Raw genomic sequence first — 14,888 nt, forward strand, 5'->3', positions numbered from 1 at the left:
TCTTTGCTCTTTTCTGTGTGTGTGCACATGTGTGCATGTTGCATGCTTCTGCGTTTTGTTAGAAGGGCACTTTCTGACTTTTTCGCCTCAGAAGTCTTTGGCACTTAGGAATTTACTAGTTTTGTAGGGTCAGATGTTCCTTCAGGAAACCTGTGCGTTCTGCTCTTGTTGAAGAAATCCCCCCAGACCTGAGTGGGTCCAGCACTTCTGGAGCTCTCCGGGAGAAGAGGATTTCTCTCGTTTTTCATTTCAGAGGCAGCTGCGCCAGAGCGAGTCTGAGCCTGACTACTGTTGGTGAGCGTGTGTCACCACGCAGCTTATGTGGCCTCTGCTTTGGACAGGAGCCCCAGCAAGGAGGGCAGTGCAGTCGCTGGATGCTGGAAGGCAGTGCTTGTGCTCCTGGCCCTTAGCTTCGCTCTCTTTAGTCTTCCTATCTGTGTCTGGTTTCAGATGGCCGACAAGATGCACCTGAATTTTATTTATGTAATTGTTATTAGAGAGAGTTACTGTGGTAGGAAGTAAAAGCTTCCTGCTAAGGTGGTTTAAATTAACTTGTCATAGTTCAGACAGTGTCCTAGTCAGTGGGAAATCACCCCTGAGAGTGTTAGTGATTCCAGCTGAGCCGGGAGCTCTGCACAGGGACCTTGCAGTTTTGAGCATCTCAGCAGAGAGCAAGACGGAGGCGCCTGTGTGTGTGAAGGCTTCACCTGCTGCCGGCAGGCTTGCAGAGTTCTGGCTGCCGTCTTCTGCATGTTTCTGTTATGTTTTAAGTGCACTTTAGGAAGACCAACGTCAGTGTTTATGAGAAAGAACTTTTTATTAAGTTAGGAAAACTACTTTTAAATTTGGAATCTGATTTTCTTTCTTTTTTTTTTTTTTTCAGATTCCTCCTTTCTTAGAGACATTTTCTTACAGAAATAGTACAGAGATCTTCATTTGATACCAAACAGCTACCTAAGGAAAAGAGTTCTCTTGAAAACTTCTGTATGTCATTTACTTTCTGTAATTGTTCCCTTAAAATTGCAAACAAGGGGACAGGGAGGAAAAAGGCTAGACTGTAAGCACAGTTAGACAGGAGCATGTTCAGCGGTCATGAGAAGCGAGAGTGCCTCCTGGGCCTCCTCCTGGTGCCTGAGTTCAGGGCGGGCCCACATCACCCAACAGACAGGGCCAGCCACGCGGGCCTCAGTCTCTTCTGTCTCTCGGTGCGACAGCTTCTTCAGCTGTGACTTGCAGGGATTGGATTAGGGGATCTGCAGGGTTCTGTTTCTAAAATTCTGTGAGTCCCTACAATATTGCTTCCCTGTTCAAATCCATGGTTAAGGATTGCAGGTCCTCAAAAACTTTACATTGCAGTGAAAAGTGCAGATAGGCAAATAACCATCGTTTTAAGAAGAGGTAGTGGATGATTTGAATTACTTTATGAGGCAGTGCCATATTTCTCCTTAGTGAGCTAAATAGATAGCACCGCTTTCTGTTTCAAGTCCTCTTTGACTAAAACACTTTTTTTTCCCTACTAGAACTGTAAATGCATCTTTTTAGGATAGGTTTACATTTTTGGACACTATTGCTTTATTCATTATATTTTAAGTTTTCTAAAATTTTGTGAGTTCTGATTACCATTTCGATTAGAATTCATGTTAAAATGGCATGGACTAGTCAAAAAAAAAAGGTCCAGATTGATTCCTCTTACTAGTTTTGATATTTTCAACACCCCCCCCCCCCGCACTGTAGCCTACCTGGTATGGTAGGAATTGACATAGTTATACCTTTCTTCGAACACTTCTATAGAAAATTGTGTTGAGATCACTTGTAATATTTGTAAATGGTCTGCACTTGAAAAGCGGAGAAAAAGATGTGCCTGCCTGTGTCTTCATGCTCTTCTGAGAAGTCATTGTAGGTGCTGTTTTGTGCCTACAAGTGTCTCTCGGGCCTCAGGCGCTCCTGTGCAGTGATCTTGGCAGAAACCCGGAGTCAGATCAGGCTCTATGTGGGTTGCGCATGATGGTTACTTTGTAGGGCTTCAGAAAATTTCTACTTTTTCTTGACTTCATTTTGATTGTTTCTCCCTTTTGATAATGCTGCTTGGGAAACCGATAATAGTGGTGTTGGTGAATAAAAGAAAAAAATAGAAAATTAATGTAAAGCGTTTCTTCAGTATGTTAATTTTCTATTTTTTTTTTTTTTAAACTCTCCTGATTCAGTTTTAGTTCAATGGGTAAAAAAGGAACAGGTAACCATCTCCTTCCTTGTCTGAAAGTTCTGTTTAAAATGAATAAGCACAGAATGCGCAGGGGAAGGTGAGCTGCTGTTTAAAGACGGTGTCTGGTTTCCCCTCAGAAGCGAGTTCAGTGCAGTTGCTGTAACTTGCTCATTAAAGCTGGATCTTTCTGAGTGTAGCTTTGGGATTTTACTCAGTTTGATCACTATTGCAATCAGAAAATTCACAAGAACTTCTCACCTTGTGTAAATGTGACTTTTTTATTTTTTAAACATTTTGAGGAAAAGAACCTGAATGTGATTGTGCTCATTTCTGAACTTGCTATTGGAGATGGGCCATCCTGCTCAAAGCTTAATTACCTAACAAACCTGAGATATCTTGACAGCATGGCTCATCACAGAGAGTAATGTTCAGAGGCTCATTTGTCAGATTCTCTGCAGATACAAAGTTCTGTTTTGCACAGGGTGAGAATCTCTTAGAACATTTTCTGATTGCTTTCTATTTTTATTTAATTTTTGTTAAAGCTGTGTTATTTTTTAGTTCTTCATGCTTTGGAAGTAACAGTTGAAGAGAGGTGAGGAAAGTTTGTGACAGTTGTGATCGGTGACTAGCTGCCACCTGCCTGAGGTGTCTTCTGAGAGGAACTAACCTCTTTGTGGTGCTAGAGCAAGGTCACTGGATAAAAAAGGAACAGGTAACCATCTCCTTCCTTGTCTGAAAGTTCTCTTTAAAATTAATAAACGCAGAATGCGCAGGGGAAGGTGGGCTGCTGTTTAAAGACGGTGTCTGGTTTCCTCCCCAGAAACGAGTAAAGTGGACTATGTCCTCTTCCAAGCTGCCACGGCCATCATGGAGGCCGTGGTCCGAGAATGGATTCTCCTGGAGAAGGGCAGTGTCGAGTCCCTACGCACCTTCCTCCTGAACTATGTCCTGCAGAGGCCTCAGTGAGTACCTGCTCTCAGTTCATCCTTGGGCTGGGTTTTCTTTTGCTTTTCACTGACGTTTATGGTTGAGCTCTGTGTGGGGCTCGTATCTTAAAAATTCACATACATGTGATTGTAGGTTGTTTTGGAACTTAATGAAAGAAGATTTTTTACTATAAGCTCGTGGCACTGGGTTTCGTTTCTTTGAATAGATCGTGCTTGGATGTTAGGGCTTTTTGTTGTTGTTTAGTTCCAGGATTTTGTTTATAAATAAAAGTTGATCTTTGACTCGGTTGAAAATCCTTTGTACTTACTTGTGCTTCTTTTTGTTCTTGGTGTGTATTGTAAGACATAGGTGAGTAGCCATGAGGGTTGGGGAAAGTTAGGCACCATTAACATGTACATTAACATGTACAAAGGGACTGCAGTGTTGGGAAGGTCATAGAGCAGAAGAGCAGAAAGCACCGCATTCTTTTTAAGTTTCCTGTGGAGAGGGGTCAGGTCTGAGGAATGGGGTGAGAGTGAGTTTTCTTTTTATATTATACACATTGAATTGTTTAAAAATTTTACAAGATTGTGTGAATTCATTGCCTGTATGATTTAGAAACAAATGAGGAAAAGTACTGGCCATACAGGTTTTGGGAGAAATTCATTTACTGTATATCTTTTTTTTTTAAGTCCCCTCAATGCCAAGTCTTCTAAGGAGAGGCATCGTACATGGTCTGTGTGCAGTTTGTGCAGTTGAACACTTTTTGCACAGATATTTATTTTCACACTCAATGTAGAAATGTTACGTAGTGAGAACTGCTGGTGATTAAGGATGCTGGTCGTGGTGACAGAGATGCACACAGCCTTAAAGATATGTATGTCATAGTGTTCTGTGTGGCTTTGTTCCTGCTTGGTTCACTAGCAGTCTCTGAGTTCACAGTACTTAGCACTCGGTAAAGTGCTAGTAAGTGCTTCATGTAGAAGAATGCGCAAGAGAAAAATCCCAAGTGTGACTCAGCCTGTTAGCATCACAGGTTGAAAGGATAACGTGTTCCGGGGATGAGCAAAGGTGCTTTTCTCTGAGTGAGGGTGTGGCTTATTTGTTTCAGTTTTAACAGCATAAGGAAAACTTGTTCCTGTTTCAGGACTTTCTCTTCTCCTTCATGCTATTTTTCTTCTTTTATTTAAATTCTTTTCTTCCTTTATTTAAATTCAACCTAATTCCTTTAGGTTGTTTAATAAACCCTTTTGGATGTTGCTGTCAACTTACCCTGAAGCTTCTCATGTATCACAGTCCACCACCCCCCCATATACACACACAGACCACTCCCCCCAACCTGGAGCTGCTCATTTGTCACAGGTCTCCCCCTCTCCCCCCGTACGTGCCCACTCACCCAGCCTTTCAGCTTGGCAGAGTTCAGTTGTGTGTGCATGTCATCTCTTGTGTTATCCAAAATCATCTCACCATAATAATTCCAGTGAGTTCAGGAGCTATTTTAGAGTTGATTGTTGGGTTCCACATGGAAATAGTTCACTTACATATTGTCTCCCACACTTACTTTTTGGGAAAAAAAGTTTTCAGCCAAGTGGAAAGAGGAGCGCTGTGACCACCCACGCGCCTTCTCCCTGGCGGAGGCTCAGCCAGCGATTCAGTGACTCCCAGCCTGAAACCCCGCAGGGCAGCTCTCCTCAGATCATCTCAGTGCTCTTGATATAACTCTGTGTTTTACATCATTTACTATAATTCTTACCTTCCCAGTTGCCTGAATAGTGCTGTTTATATCCCTTTTATCTTCTGTAGGTTACTTTTTGATCCAGGATTTAACCACAGATTATATGTTGTATTTAGTTGTTGTGTCTTGTTTAATCTAAAACAGTTCTGCCTTTTTTGGACTTTCATGACACAGACGTTTTAATCTTGTGGAACGTCCTGTGAGTGGATCAGAGTCAAGTTAAAGCTTTTGGTGTGCCACATGGGTAGAGCGCTATAGGTTAGGGACTGTAGACTAATACATACGTACTGTTGTATCTCCCACTGCAGGCACCAAAGTTTTCCTTTCTTTTCTATTGTTTCCTCCAATCTGTAAGTGAAATGCAGGGTCCACTTTTTAGAGGCAGTATAGCATAGTGATTGAGAACGGGACTGCGAGTCCCCCTCGTGCCCCTTACTAACTCCGTGGCCTTGGGCAAATTAACACCTTTGTGCATTAGTTGTCTGGTTATTAAATAGAGTGAATAGTTGTACTTTACTCAAAAGATTGTGAGGATTAAATGTATTAATTTTTGTGAAGTTATTTTATATAAAGACAGATCATAAGCACTTAATAAATGTTAGGTATTATTGTTCTCTAGTGATTTGGGCTTCCTTGGTGGCTCAGATGGTGAAGAATCTGCCTGCAGTGCAGGAGACACGGGTTTGATCCCTGGGTTGGGAAGATCCCCTGGAGAAGGGAAGGGCAACCCACTCTAGTATTCTTGCCTGAAAAATTTCCATGGACAGATGAGCCTGGTGACATACAGTCCATGGGGTCGTAAAGAGTCCCAGTAGTGATCTTTAAAACTAGCTCTGTGTACCTTTCTAGTGGCAGTCAGTGTTTCAAACTGTTGTGTCCCCCAGAAGTACAAACATTCCCCTTGGTCACCTCACATTCTTGCACACAGTAGGGTCTTTGCTTTTATTTGCTTAATGAATCCTTCAGGTCTATTTTGAAGGAATATTTTTCTCTTCATTCTTGACAGAGCAAGACACATTTATTCATTTGGGTTAATGTCTGGTAAATGCCTATTGTGTGGCAGGCAGTGTGCTTTTTCCATGGGACTATAGCAGCATGCTCGGCATGGCGGCCAGCCAGGGAGACACAGTTAACTCCCCCAGAAACAGACACTTCCTTTTGTGTGTGGTGTGGGGAGCCCTCCTCTGAATGACCAGCCAGGTGCAGAGAGTGGTGTTTAGGGGGCAGGCCCTGAGCGGGGAGGTTCAGTGTAGCTGCGGTTGTGAGAGTGGAGGAGCTGAGATGGAGGGAGGAGCTGAGATGGAGGGAGGAGCTGAGATGGAGGGAGGAGCTGAGATGGAGGGAGGCCCAGAAACCGCCTTAAAAGTGGGGGCTCTACCTTTTATGTCCACATGGGGACATCTTTCAGAATAAAGCATGCACTGTTAGTTCTTATGCTGGATGGCAAGGGATTGGGGAGGCTGGGGTGGTTCCTACTGCCATGAGCCACGTTGGGGAGTTTGGGTTTTGTCCCAGGGGCATGTGGTTGTTGAATCTGTGTGAAGTTCTAGAGGCTGGGTTATGAAGTTCAGAGTTAGGTTTTCCAAGCCTTCCTTTTAAGAAACGGTTGTGAAAAGGCAGTTAAGTCTGTATGCCCCTGTGTCCCAATGGGCTTTAAAGGAGGCTTCCATCTGAGACAGGTGTTTCTGCCACCACACTGAGGAACAGAACTTAGATAAAATGACTTTCTTCATGTTCATATCTGTACAAACAGGTTTTTAAGAGTGTGTATGTTTTCATAGTGCTCTGTCCTGGCTAACTAGTGCATTACCTTTCCATGTTAGCGGTGATGGAGATGGAGACGAGGCTGCAGCATGTCCATCTGGCAGGGTTGCCTGGAGTTGCCATGGTGCTTAGTGTGCATGGGCTGCGAAGCTGAGTGGGCGTCCTTGTTGTGACAACCCTGTTACTCTTACCCCCATTTCTTGAGGAGACTGAGGCTCTGAGTGTCAAGGAGCTTGCCCGGGGTCACATAACTGTCGCTGCTAGAATGTGGATTTGAGCCCCGGACTCTGCAGTAGACCAGTGTATGACCAGGAGCATGCCACCTTAGTTGTGAGCTGTGCTACTAGCAGCTGCAGGCACAGTGAGGAATCTGGGCGTATTTTTATATTGGATTTGTGTAAAAGTTTTCACAATGATTTTTATGTTTTACAGCCTCCAAAAGTATGTTCGGGAACAGATTCTATTAGCAGTAGCAGTAATTGTAAAACGAGGATCATTAGATAAATCAATTGACTGCAAAAGCATTTTTCATGAAGTCAGCCGGTTGATAAGTAGTGGCAACCCCACTGTGGTAAGTGTGCTATTTGTAAATATTTAAGTTTTATTTTGTATTACACTAATACTGTTACAGCAACAGTAATGGGTATCTACATTAAAAAAAAAAAGGCACAGTCTGATAAATCAAGCAATTTCTGTTTGTTCATGTTTTCTTCTAGTCCTTCTTTTATATGTATTCATACTGTGGGTAGAGTGTACTTTGCTTTTTCATTTGATTCTGTTTTTCTGTGTTACCAGGATTCATAATCATAAGTTCATAAACCTTGTATAGTTTTCATAATCCTATTTAATGGTGTCCAATATTATAAGCTAATATACCATAATATTCTTGACCATTACCCTTCCGTTGAACTTTTCCCCCCATTTTTAATAAACCTTTCACAAGGATTTGGAAATGTATGAAGTAAATATGAAAATGATATCTGACATGAAAATTCTTAAGTGTTGCAATACTAACAGGTGAAGGCGTGCTATGACTACCAGGTGTGACTGCATACCTGAGTTTTCTGGGGAGCCTGGCTGGTTTTTACCTTTCCGTCTCCTGTCGCCTATGAGAACCAGTCAGTCTAGAGAGTGGTGGGCTGTGGTCAGCTGTGGTTCTTGGCTGAAGTTGCTGACTTTATCAGCTGGGGGAGATTTAGTTTGTGTCCAGTTGGGGTTGGCAGTACCTGGCTCAGCTGATTCTCAGGTGTTAAACCTTTCAGTATTTTGGGTCATCTTTTCACTTTCCCAGTTCCTATTCCTTAATCATTTGAAAGGTGTCTTTGAGGCTCTGCCCTTTACGTCTCTATATGGATGGTGTCTAGTGGTCCTCCAGCGAGCAGGGTGGTGTTACGTGACTTGTGGTGTGAGGTCATTTTAGAAGGACCATGGGCCCTGTCCCCTCCCTCCCACAGTATCTGGGTGTCTTCTGCCACTTCCGACACACACACAGAGACGCACACGTGTGTGCACACTCACCTCCCACTCCTGCTGGGACTGACTCAGTGAGATCTCCACCGAAGGAATTTCCTATATCTGCCCTAGGTATTTCTTGTTTTTTCCTTTGGAGTTTTTCTTATCAGCTTTATTGAGGAGTACATTCCATGCATTACTGCATCCATTGAGTTGTGACAGTTCTGTGTGCCAGTGAACAACCACACAGTCAAGATAGAGAGCATTTGAGGTTGACTGTATAGATGGTGTGCTGTGTGTTGCGTTGTGGCTGGTTTCTTCCAGAAGCCATGCTGTTGGTAGAAGTCACTGTGTTGATGCAGATGTTCTGTCTTCACTCTCCAGCCTGTGACACATGCAGCTTCTGAGTATTTGAAATGTGGCTTGTGTGACTGAGGAGCTGAATTTTTTATTTTATTTTAATTAAATTTTATTTGAATTCAAGATAGCCACATATCGCGAAAGACAACTGAATTGGACCCTGTAGTCAAGAGACTTTATAGTCTAAAGATCCTATTCTATGTTCCTTCCACTTAATCGTAGTATTCTAGTTTAATTGTTTATATAAAGCTAACAACTTCAAAGATGTGCATGTTTGAATCATTACACTTTATGAGTTATTTTGACTTTATGTAGTGAGGAGCTCTGTTGAAAATAGTTTGCAAATAAGATTCCGTTAACAGTTTCCAAGGTAAAGATAACTGGGAATACACTCTCAAAACCCTCTGTAGGTAGATGGAGTCTCCCACTTCTGATGACGAGCTTTTCTCTTGAGGCACTGGCACCTCAGGGCCTGCATTCATTTTGTGTCCAGCGTCCCACAGTTGCGTGGATTTTGTTAGCCTTTCCTGCCTCACTTTTGGCCATGTGGGCAGTCCAGCGAGGGCCTCACTGATGGTCATGGGGAAGTCATGTGGCGGCCTGTCTGGCCAGAACTTATAGGGAAAAGGTTGGAGCTGAGGCTGCCCCCTTGGAAATACCATCCCAGCCCCGACTCTGAACAGGCTCCTCTTTGTAACTTTGATTTTACTTAGCAGCTCTCTGTCTCAGGTGACTTGTGTGCAGGACAGGATTCCAGCTCACTGTGACTGACCAGGAGGTGAACTTGAGGAACTTAGCAGTGGCTCTGGGATTGTTGTTGATTGTCCTTGGTGATCTTTTCGGCTGAGGTGTCAGTGTCGAGGTGGAGTTTCTACTCTGTTCTCGTTCACCATGGTAGCCTCTGGATGCTGAAGGTGAAGGCCCGGAGCCCTTGCTGTTGGGAATGTGCACACGCTGGGAATTGGGAATTGTGCCCTCTTCTCTCTCCCCCTGGGTAACTGACCCTGACCCACCCCAGAAAGTAGACCCACTGCAAATGGCGATTGGTTTCTTAGAGCCACTGAAATAACCGATGTTCCGAGAATGATTGAAACAGATGCAGCTGTTTAGTTAGGGAAGATTTTGCGCTGTTCATAGTACATACCCTTTGAGAGGAATGAGTAAATTTAATAGTCCCAGAAACTACTCCAAAACAGGGGGAGTTTTTTTAAAGTTGGATTTCTCCTAACAGGACTTTTATAGCAGCAAGAAGTCAGTAGTGGGATGTAGAACTTAATTTCAAGATTGCTAGATGAATTTGTTTTGGTGACCACACTGAAAATGTTGAACTTGGAAAGCATTCCTGCATTTACATGGCAAGTTCAAGTTCAAGACGTGTGCCTGGATCCGTTCCTATTCCTTCAGCAGGTTTAAAGATGAGGCTGCAGACCAGGAAACATTTTAGTCTGTCTTCCTGTCTTCTCAGCTGCTAAGGATTTGTGCGAGTGCTTCACGAGTTTGCATAAGATTTTCTTAGTCTTGGAGACATGAATAGCAGTAGGGAAGAGGTTTAAAACTTTGATAAGAAAGGAAAATGATAAAATCGGAAAACTGGTGATGGTGGCTAGAAACTTTTGGTATAAAGGTGATTTTAGAGATAATTGAAGTGGTAACTGGTTTTCTCTGGATGAAAGAAAGGGTTGACCTCATGAGTTTGTAGGTTAGGTGACTAACTGTACCCTTTTAAGAACAATGCTTCCTGACGTCCCTAATTGACTGGAAATTAGTCAGTTTGGCTAACTGACTATTAGCCAACTCAGTTCTGGCTCTCCCCCTTGCTTTCTGAGTGTAGCTTCTGGTCCAGCATTGTGCTAGTCAAGTTGCAGGTGTGAACGCGTTTAGGGGCAGGATCATATGCTACAGCATGGATTTTGACTTTGGATTCACACTTAGATTCACATCCTAGCTCTGCCATTTATCAGTGGTGGTAAACTACCTCCCTTACTTGAGAAATTGCCAGTATGGGAAAGACAGCAGTAAGAGCACTTGGCAAATGCTATGTCCCTTCGTGGCCTCACACCCTTTTCTTTACAGGATCTTAGGACATGCTATCGTCTTTTTCTATCCAGTGGCATTTTAAGTGTTGAAAACCAGAAGAAAGTATTTATGCTATTATCCATGAATGAAAACTAATTGTGTATTTTAAGAGTATATGACCTGTTAGCTTTCTTTTAAACACTTTAAGAAGTGCCCTGCGGTCTTTGTTCTCTGTATTTTGTGAGTTACACGGTTTCCTGTTCAGACCACACAGCTGTCTGTGTGTCGCGCTCTCCTGCGGGCTGTGCGTGTGAGGGTCTCTGTCCTGTGCTGTCCCCTCCTGGTGTGCACAGGCCTCCCCCGGGGCTGCTTTGTCCCGAGGGCAGGGGGTCACCTCTAGGAGGAGTTCGTAGGCGGCCTCGCTTCCCAAGAAAAGTGGCTAAGTGTTGTATTTTAATTAACATTCAAGCTAAATTTTTAACCTGTTTCATGTTTGTTTTATTTCCTTTGAAAGCAGTTGGCCTATGTAAGTCACTCTGAAAGCTGTTGAATGTGTGGTTTAAGCCTCCATTCTTCCTCTTTGCCATGCTAGAGAGAAGAGGGTGAGAAATTCCCGGCTGCCGGTGGACGTGATAGCAACTTAATCTCTCTTATCACAAGTCTCATTGATGTTTGCTTAGAGGAGCAGCTGGAGGTCTGCTTTATGTATGGCAACCTTTCATAAAGTTTATTCTTGGTAATCAAGCTCTGGGGGCAAGAGCCAGGCTATTATAAGAGACAGTTCTCTCTGAACAAGAGTATTGTATTTTGTCAGCTGGTTAGTGTGCGAGTATCTTGTTCTGGTGACAGTAAGCTGGAGAGTGAGGCACGTTTTCCCTGAAGGGTGTTCTTTCCACTTCTGTGCAATTAGTGTCTTTTACTGGAAATGAGAATTCTACTTTAAGACTTCTAATGTGAAGGCTGTAGTTACTTCAGTTGTTAGCTGGTGAACTGACTTGTGAGTTTTAGTACTTCAGTGAAAGAAAACATTAGACTCTTTCATTACCTCCAAACCTCACTGAATGTCTTCTACTTGTTTTACATATTAAGTTTTGTCTTTTAAATTCATCAATAGCTAAAAAAAAAAATTGGGAACACACTCATTTTCTTCCTTCCCTTGTGTTAATGTCGTGTCAGGCACAGGTTGGCTTACTAACCTAGGTGAGCAAGCACTCTGTTGCACTAGCGATGCTTTAGTTTTGGTTTTCTTTTTTAAATTGGTAACTTACCTTGTGATTTTAATTTGGTGGATTGTAATTAACAGTCAGGAAGTAGGACTAAAGAAGCCAACACAGGCTGTTTTTATGATGATGATGATGCTGTTGCCTTTTGACTTTATCATGTCATACTTGGCTGCATTTATGTAGCATTTTCCCCCATCATCCAGTCTGAATCTCAGGGCAGTCATGTGACCTCTGTGGTGACAAGTTGTAGTCCTTTCGTGGCTGAGAATCGAGGCCGGACAGATGAAGTGCTTGGGTTCAGTCACTAGACGTGCTGAGTTTCAGCCTGGCAGGGCCCAGCTTTTCTGACCTCTTTATATGAAACAGTAGGGTTTAAGGTTCTTATCCTGGCCCACTGGGAGAGTCCCACGGAGGGTTTTCATTTGGAATTGATTTGGGGTATAGTTGTAATGAATATTGTTATTTGGCTTCTGAGTTGTTGGAAATGAAAGCTGTTGCTTGGGGCTGCTTGTTAGTGCTGGTCACACTGCCAGCAGCAGCGAGTGACAGGCATAGGCGTCTGGGCACAGCGTGGGCACACGTCTGTCCAGCAGGGCTGGGCTCTGCCCCCAGTGTCGTGGGCTGGGAGCTCACCTTGTGTGTTTTAGTGGATTCCTGGTGCTCGCTTTGTCACCACACCATGTATAATTGCCTTAGAAATGGTTGTTTTGGAAAATTTTACATGAAGTAAGCTTCATTAAAAGCGTTTGCTTGCTGCATTTGGAAGATCAGCAGATACTTAGTCTTTATGATTTTGAATAAATGAAGCATTGCCATGTTCACGTCTTTGTACTGAACGTCCTGTATACTGGCCTCATCCCGATTGCTAACTTCAGTGCGAGCCTCACAGTACACTGCTTGCCAGTCAATCAGTCACCTCTGACCTGGTTTCAGTGGGGTTCCCACTGTAGTGACCACAGATTTTGTTTCTGGCCCCCGAAGCATTGGAGTCACTGTCTTTAATACAGCAATAAGACCTAGCCCCGGCTGTCTATAGAACAGAAATAAGGCCTAGCCCCGGAAGGCACTGAGCTGTGAGGGTTGAGGGGTTATGCCCTCGGGGGACCCCTGGAGCCGACAGAGGGGAGGACTTGGGGTGCCCCCACTTCCTCCACTTCTTCTTCCCGAGAAGGAACTTCCCCTTCTCTGAGGCTCTTCTGGCCGCCTCCTGAGTGCCCTGCCCTGCTCGCACGGTGCTTTGTGTTCATGGGATCTGGTTGATAGATGGTCTGGAGACGAGTGAGTCGTCTTAGACACCAGGAAGTATTTTTGTCCTCTGTGAACAGGAGGAGTGCCCTGCTGGTCTGTGTAGAGCACCTCGCTTTTCCTGTGTACAGTCCATACTTCACGTTGATCATTCTCCAGGGATTTCTGTTAACTAGCACCTCTGGGCCACAATATTATCATTAATGATGCTGATCTTGAAGCCTTGCAGGGCTTCCACATTAAGGAGTGAATAAAACTGCTCAGTTATCTTTTAATGATACAGTATCTCACTTAACTTTAGTTCTTAAAGAGCTGGTGGTTTTAGGTAGGTCAAAGCCAGGATATTTGATTTCTGGTAGCACCGCTGACCATGCTGCATAATTTATTTTCATGTATTTCTTAAGTCCTTGAATGGACAATTTGCTAGGGACCCACTTGTTTTTGAAAGTCCTTTTGTTTCATAATTGTAAAGTGGAAAAGGTAGAATATAAAACAATACACTGGGATAATGGTAATGTATTATAATAAATAATGTATAACTGCACTTAAAAATTGGAAAGCAGTAAACACATTACAGTAGTAACCTCTCAGTGGTTATTTTTATAGGAAGAAAAATTAATTTAAAAACGAAATATTCTTATGGTCAACAAACTAAGTCTACAATAACAATGTAGTTTGTTCTTACTTATGTATTGAGTTGGCCAAAAAATTCATTCCCGTTTTCCTGTAACATCTTATGAACTTTTTGGCCAATCCAGCATTAAGAATGCACTTCCCTTTATGGGTGAATTTGTACTTTATTGGTGTGAAGTCTGCGTTGTGCTGGGATGTTGCAAAAGCAATCCCATCCCACTGGGGACTCCATGTGTGTCTGTTGAGGCTTGTAGTTAAAGGAGACTTACTTTTAAGCATGCTTCCTTCTCCTCGGCTGGAGTGGCCTCAGGAAGGTCCTCCCCTATCCGTGCTCCTGCCTTCTCCTTCACTCGCTCACCACAGACCCGTGCTCGTACTCCCAGGAAGTGCTTATTTCACATAAAAATCTTTATTGTGAGTACATGCTCACTCAGCATGTACTCAAACAATAAAGTGAGTTATGTTACTAAAAATTTATATATGGTTGTAGTTTATGCTGTTTCGAGGTGAATATAGTTTGGGGAAGAAGTGGAAACAGTGACAGATATTATTTTCTTGGGCTCCAGAGTCACTGTGGATGGAGACTGCAGCCATGAAATTAAAAGACCCTTGCTCCTTGGAAGAAAAACAGTGACCAACCTAGACAGCATATTAAAAAGCAGAGATATCATTTTGCCAACAAAGGTCCATATAGTTAAAGCTGTGGTTTTTCCAGTAGTCATGTACAGATGTGACAGTAGGACCATAAAGAAGGCTGAGCCCTGAAGAGTTGAGACTTCTGAACTGTGGTGCTAGAGAAGACTCTTGAGAATCCCTTGGACATCAAGGAGATTAAACCAGTCAGTCCTAAAGGAAATCATCCCTAAATATTCACTGGAAGGACTGATGCTGAAGCTGAAGCTCCAGTACTTTGGCCACCTGATTTGAAGAGCCAACCTACTCAGTTGGAAAAGACCCTGATGCTGGGAAAGATTGAGGGCAAAAGAAGTGGGCAGCAGAGAATGAGATGGTTGGATGGCATCACCAAATCAATGGACATAAGTTTAAGCAAATCCAGGAAATAGTGAAGGATAGAGAAGCCTGGTGTGCTGAAGTCCATGGAGTTGCAAAGAGTCAGACAGGACTTAGCTGAACAATAAAATAATCTGGCACTAAAAAACAATTCATGGCAAGTTGTAGATTACTTGTGCAAAAACTATTATAGATAATTTGTAAGGATGATAAGTTTATATGTAACGAGTGCTTCTGGGTTCTTTTCAGTTTGCATGTTTTTGAATAAGTTGTGCATCAGTCCTGTTTTCAGTAGATTGATTATTTCACCTGAGATTCC

At 43.1% G+C, this 14,888-nt stretch overlaps 1 protein-coding gene across 2 annotated transcripts in view; it reads left to right on the forward strand.

Annotated features, from left to right (window-relative positions):
• Positions 1-14,888, forward strand: part of XPO4 (exportin 4) — a 90,670-nt gene that overhangs the window by 22,657 nt on the left and 53,125 nt on the right. For both annotated transcript variants that reach the window (XM_081549020.1, XM_081549021.1), the window contains exons 3-4: positions 3,024-3,165; positions 7,062-7,200. In XM_081549020.1, the coding sequence (XP_081405146.1) occupies positions 3,024-3,165; positions 7,062-7,200 (281 nt within the window). The remainder of the gene's footprint in view (positions 1-3,023; positions 3,166-7,061; positions 7,201-14,888) is intronic.

Source organism: Giraffa tippelskirchi, chromosome 12, assembly GCF_054371585.1.
Source record: "Giraffa tippelskirchi isolate mGirTip1 chromosome 12, T2T-mGirTip1v1.2.pri, whole genome shotgun sequence".
Lineage (NCBI taxonomy): Eukaryota > Metazoa > Chordata > Mammalia > Artiodactyla > Giraffidae > Giraffa > Giraffa tippelskirchi.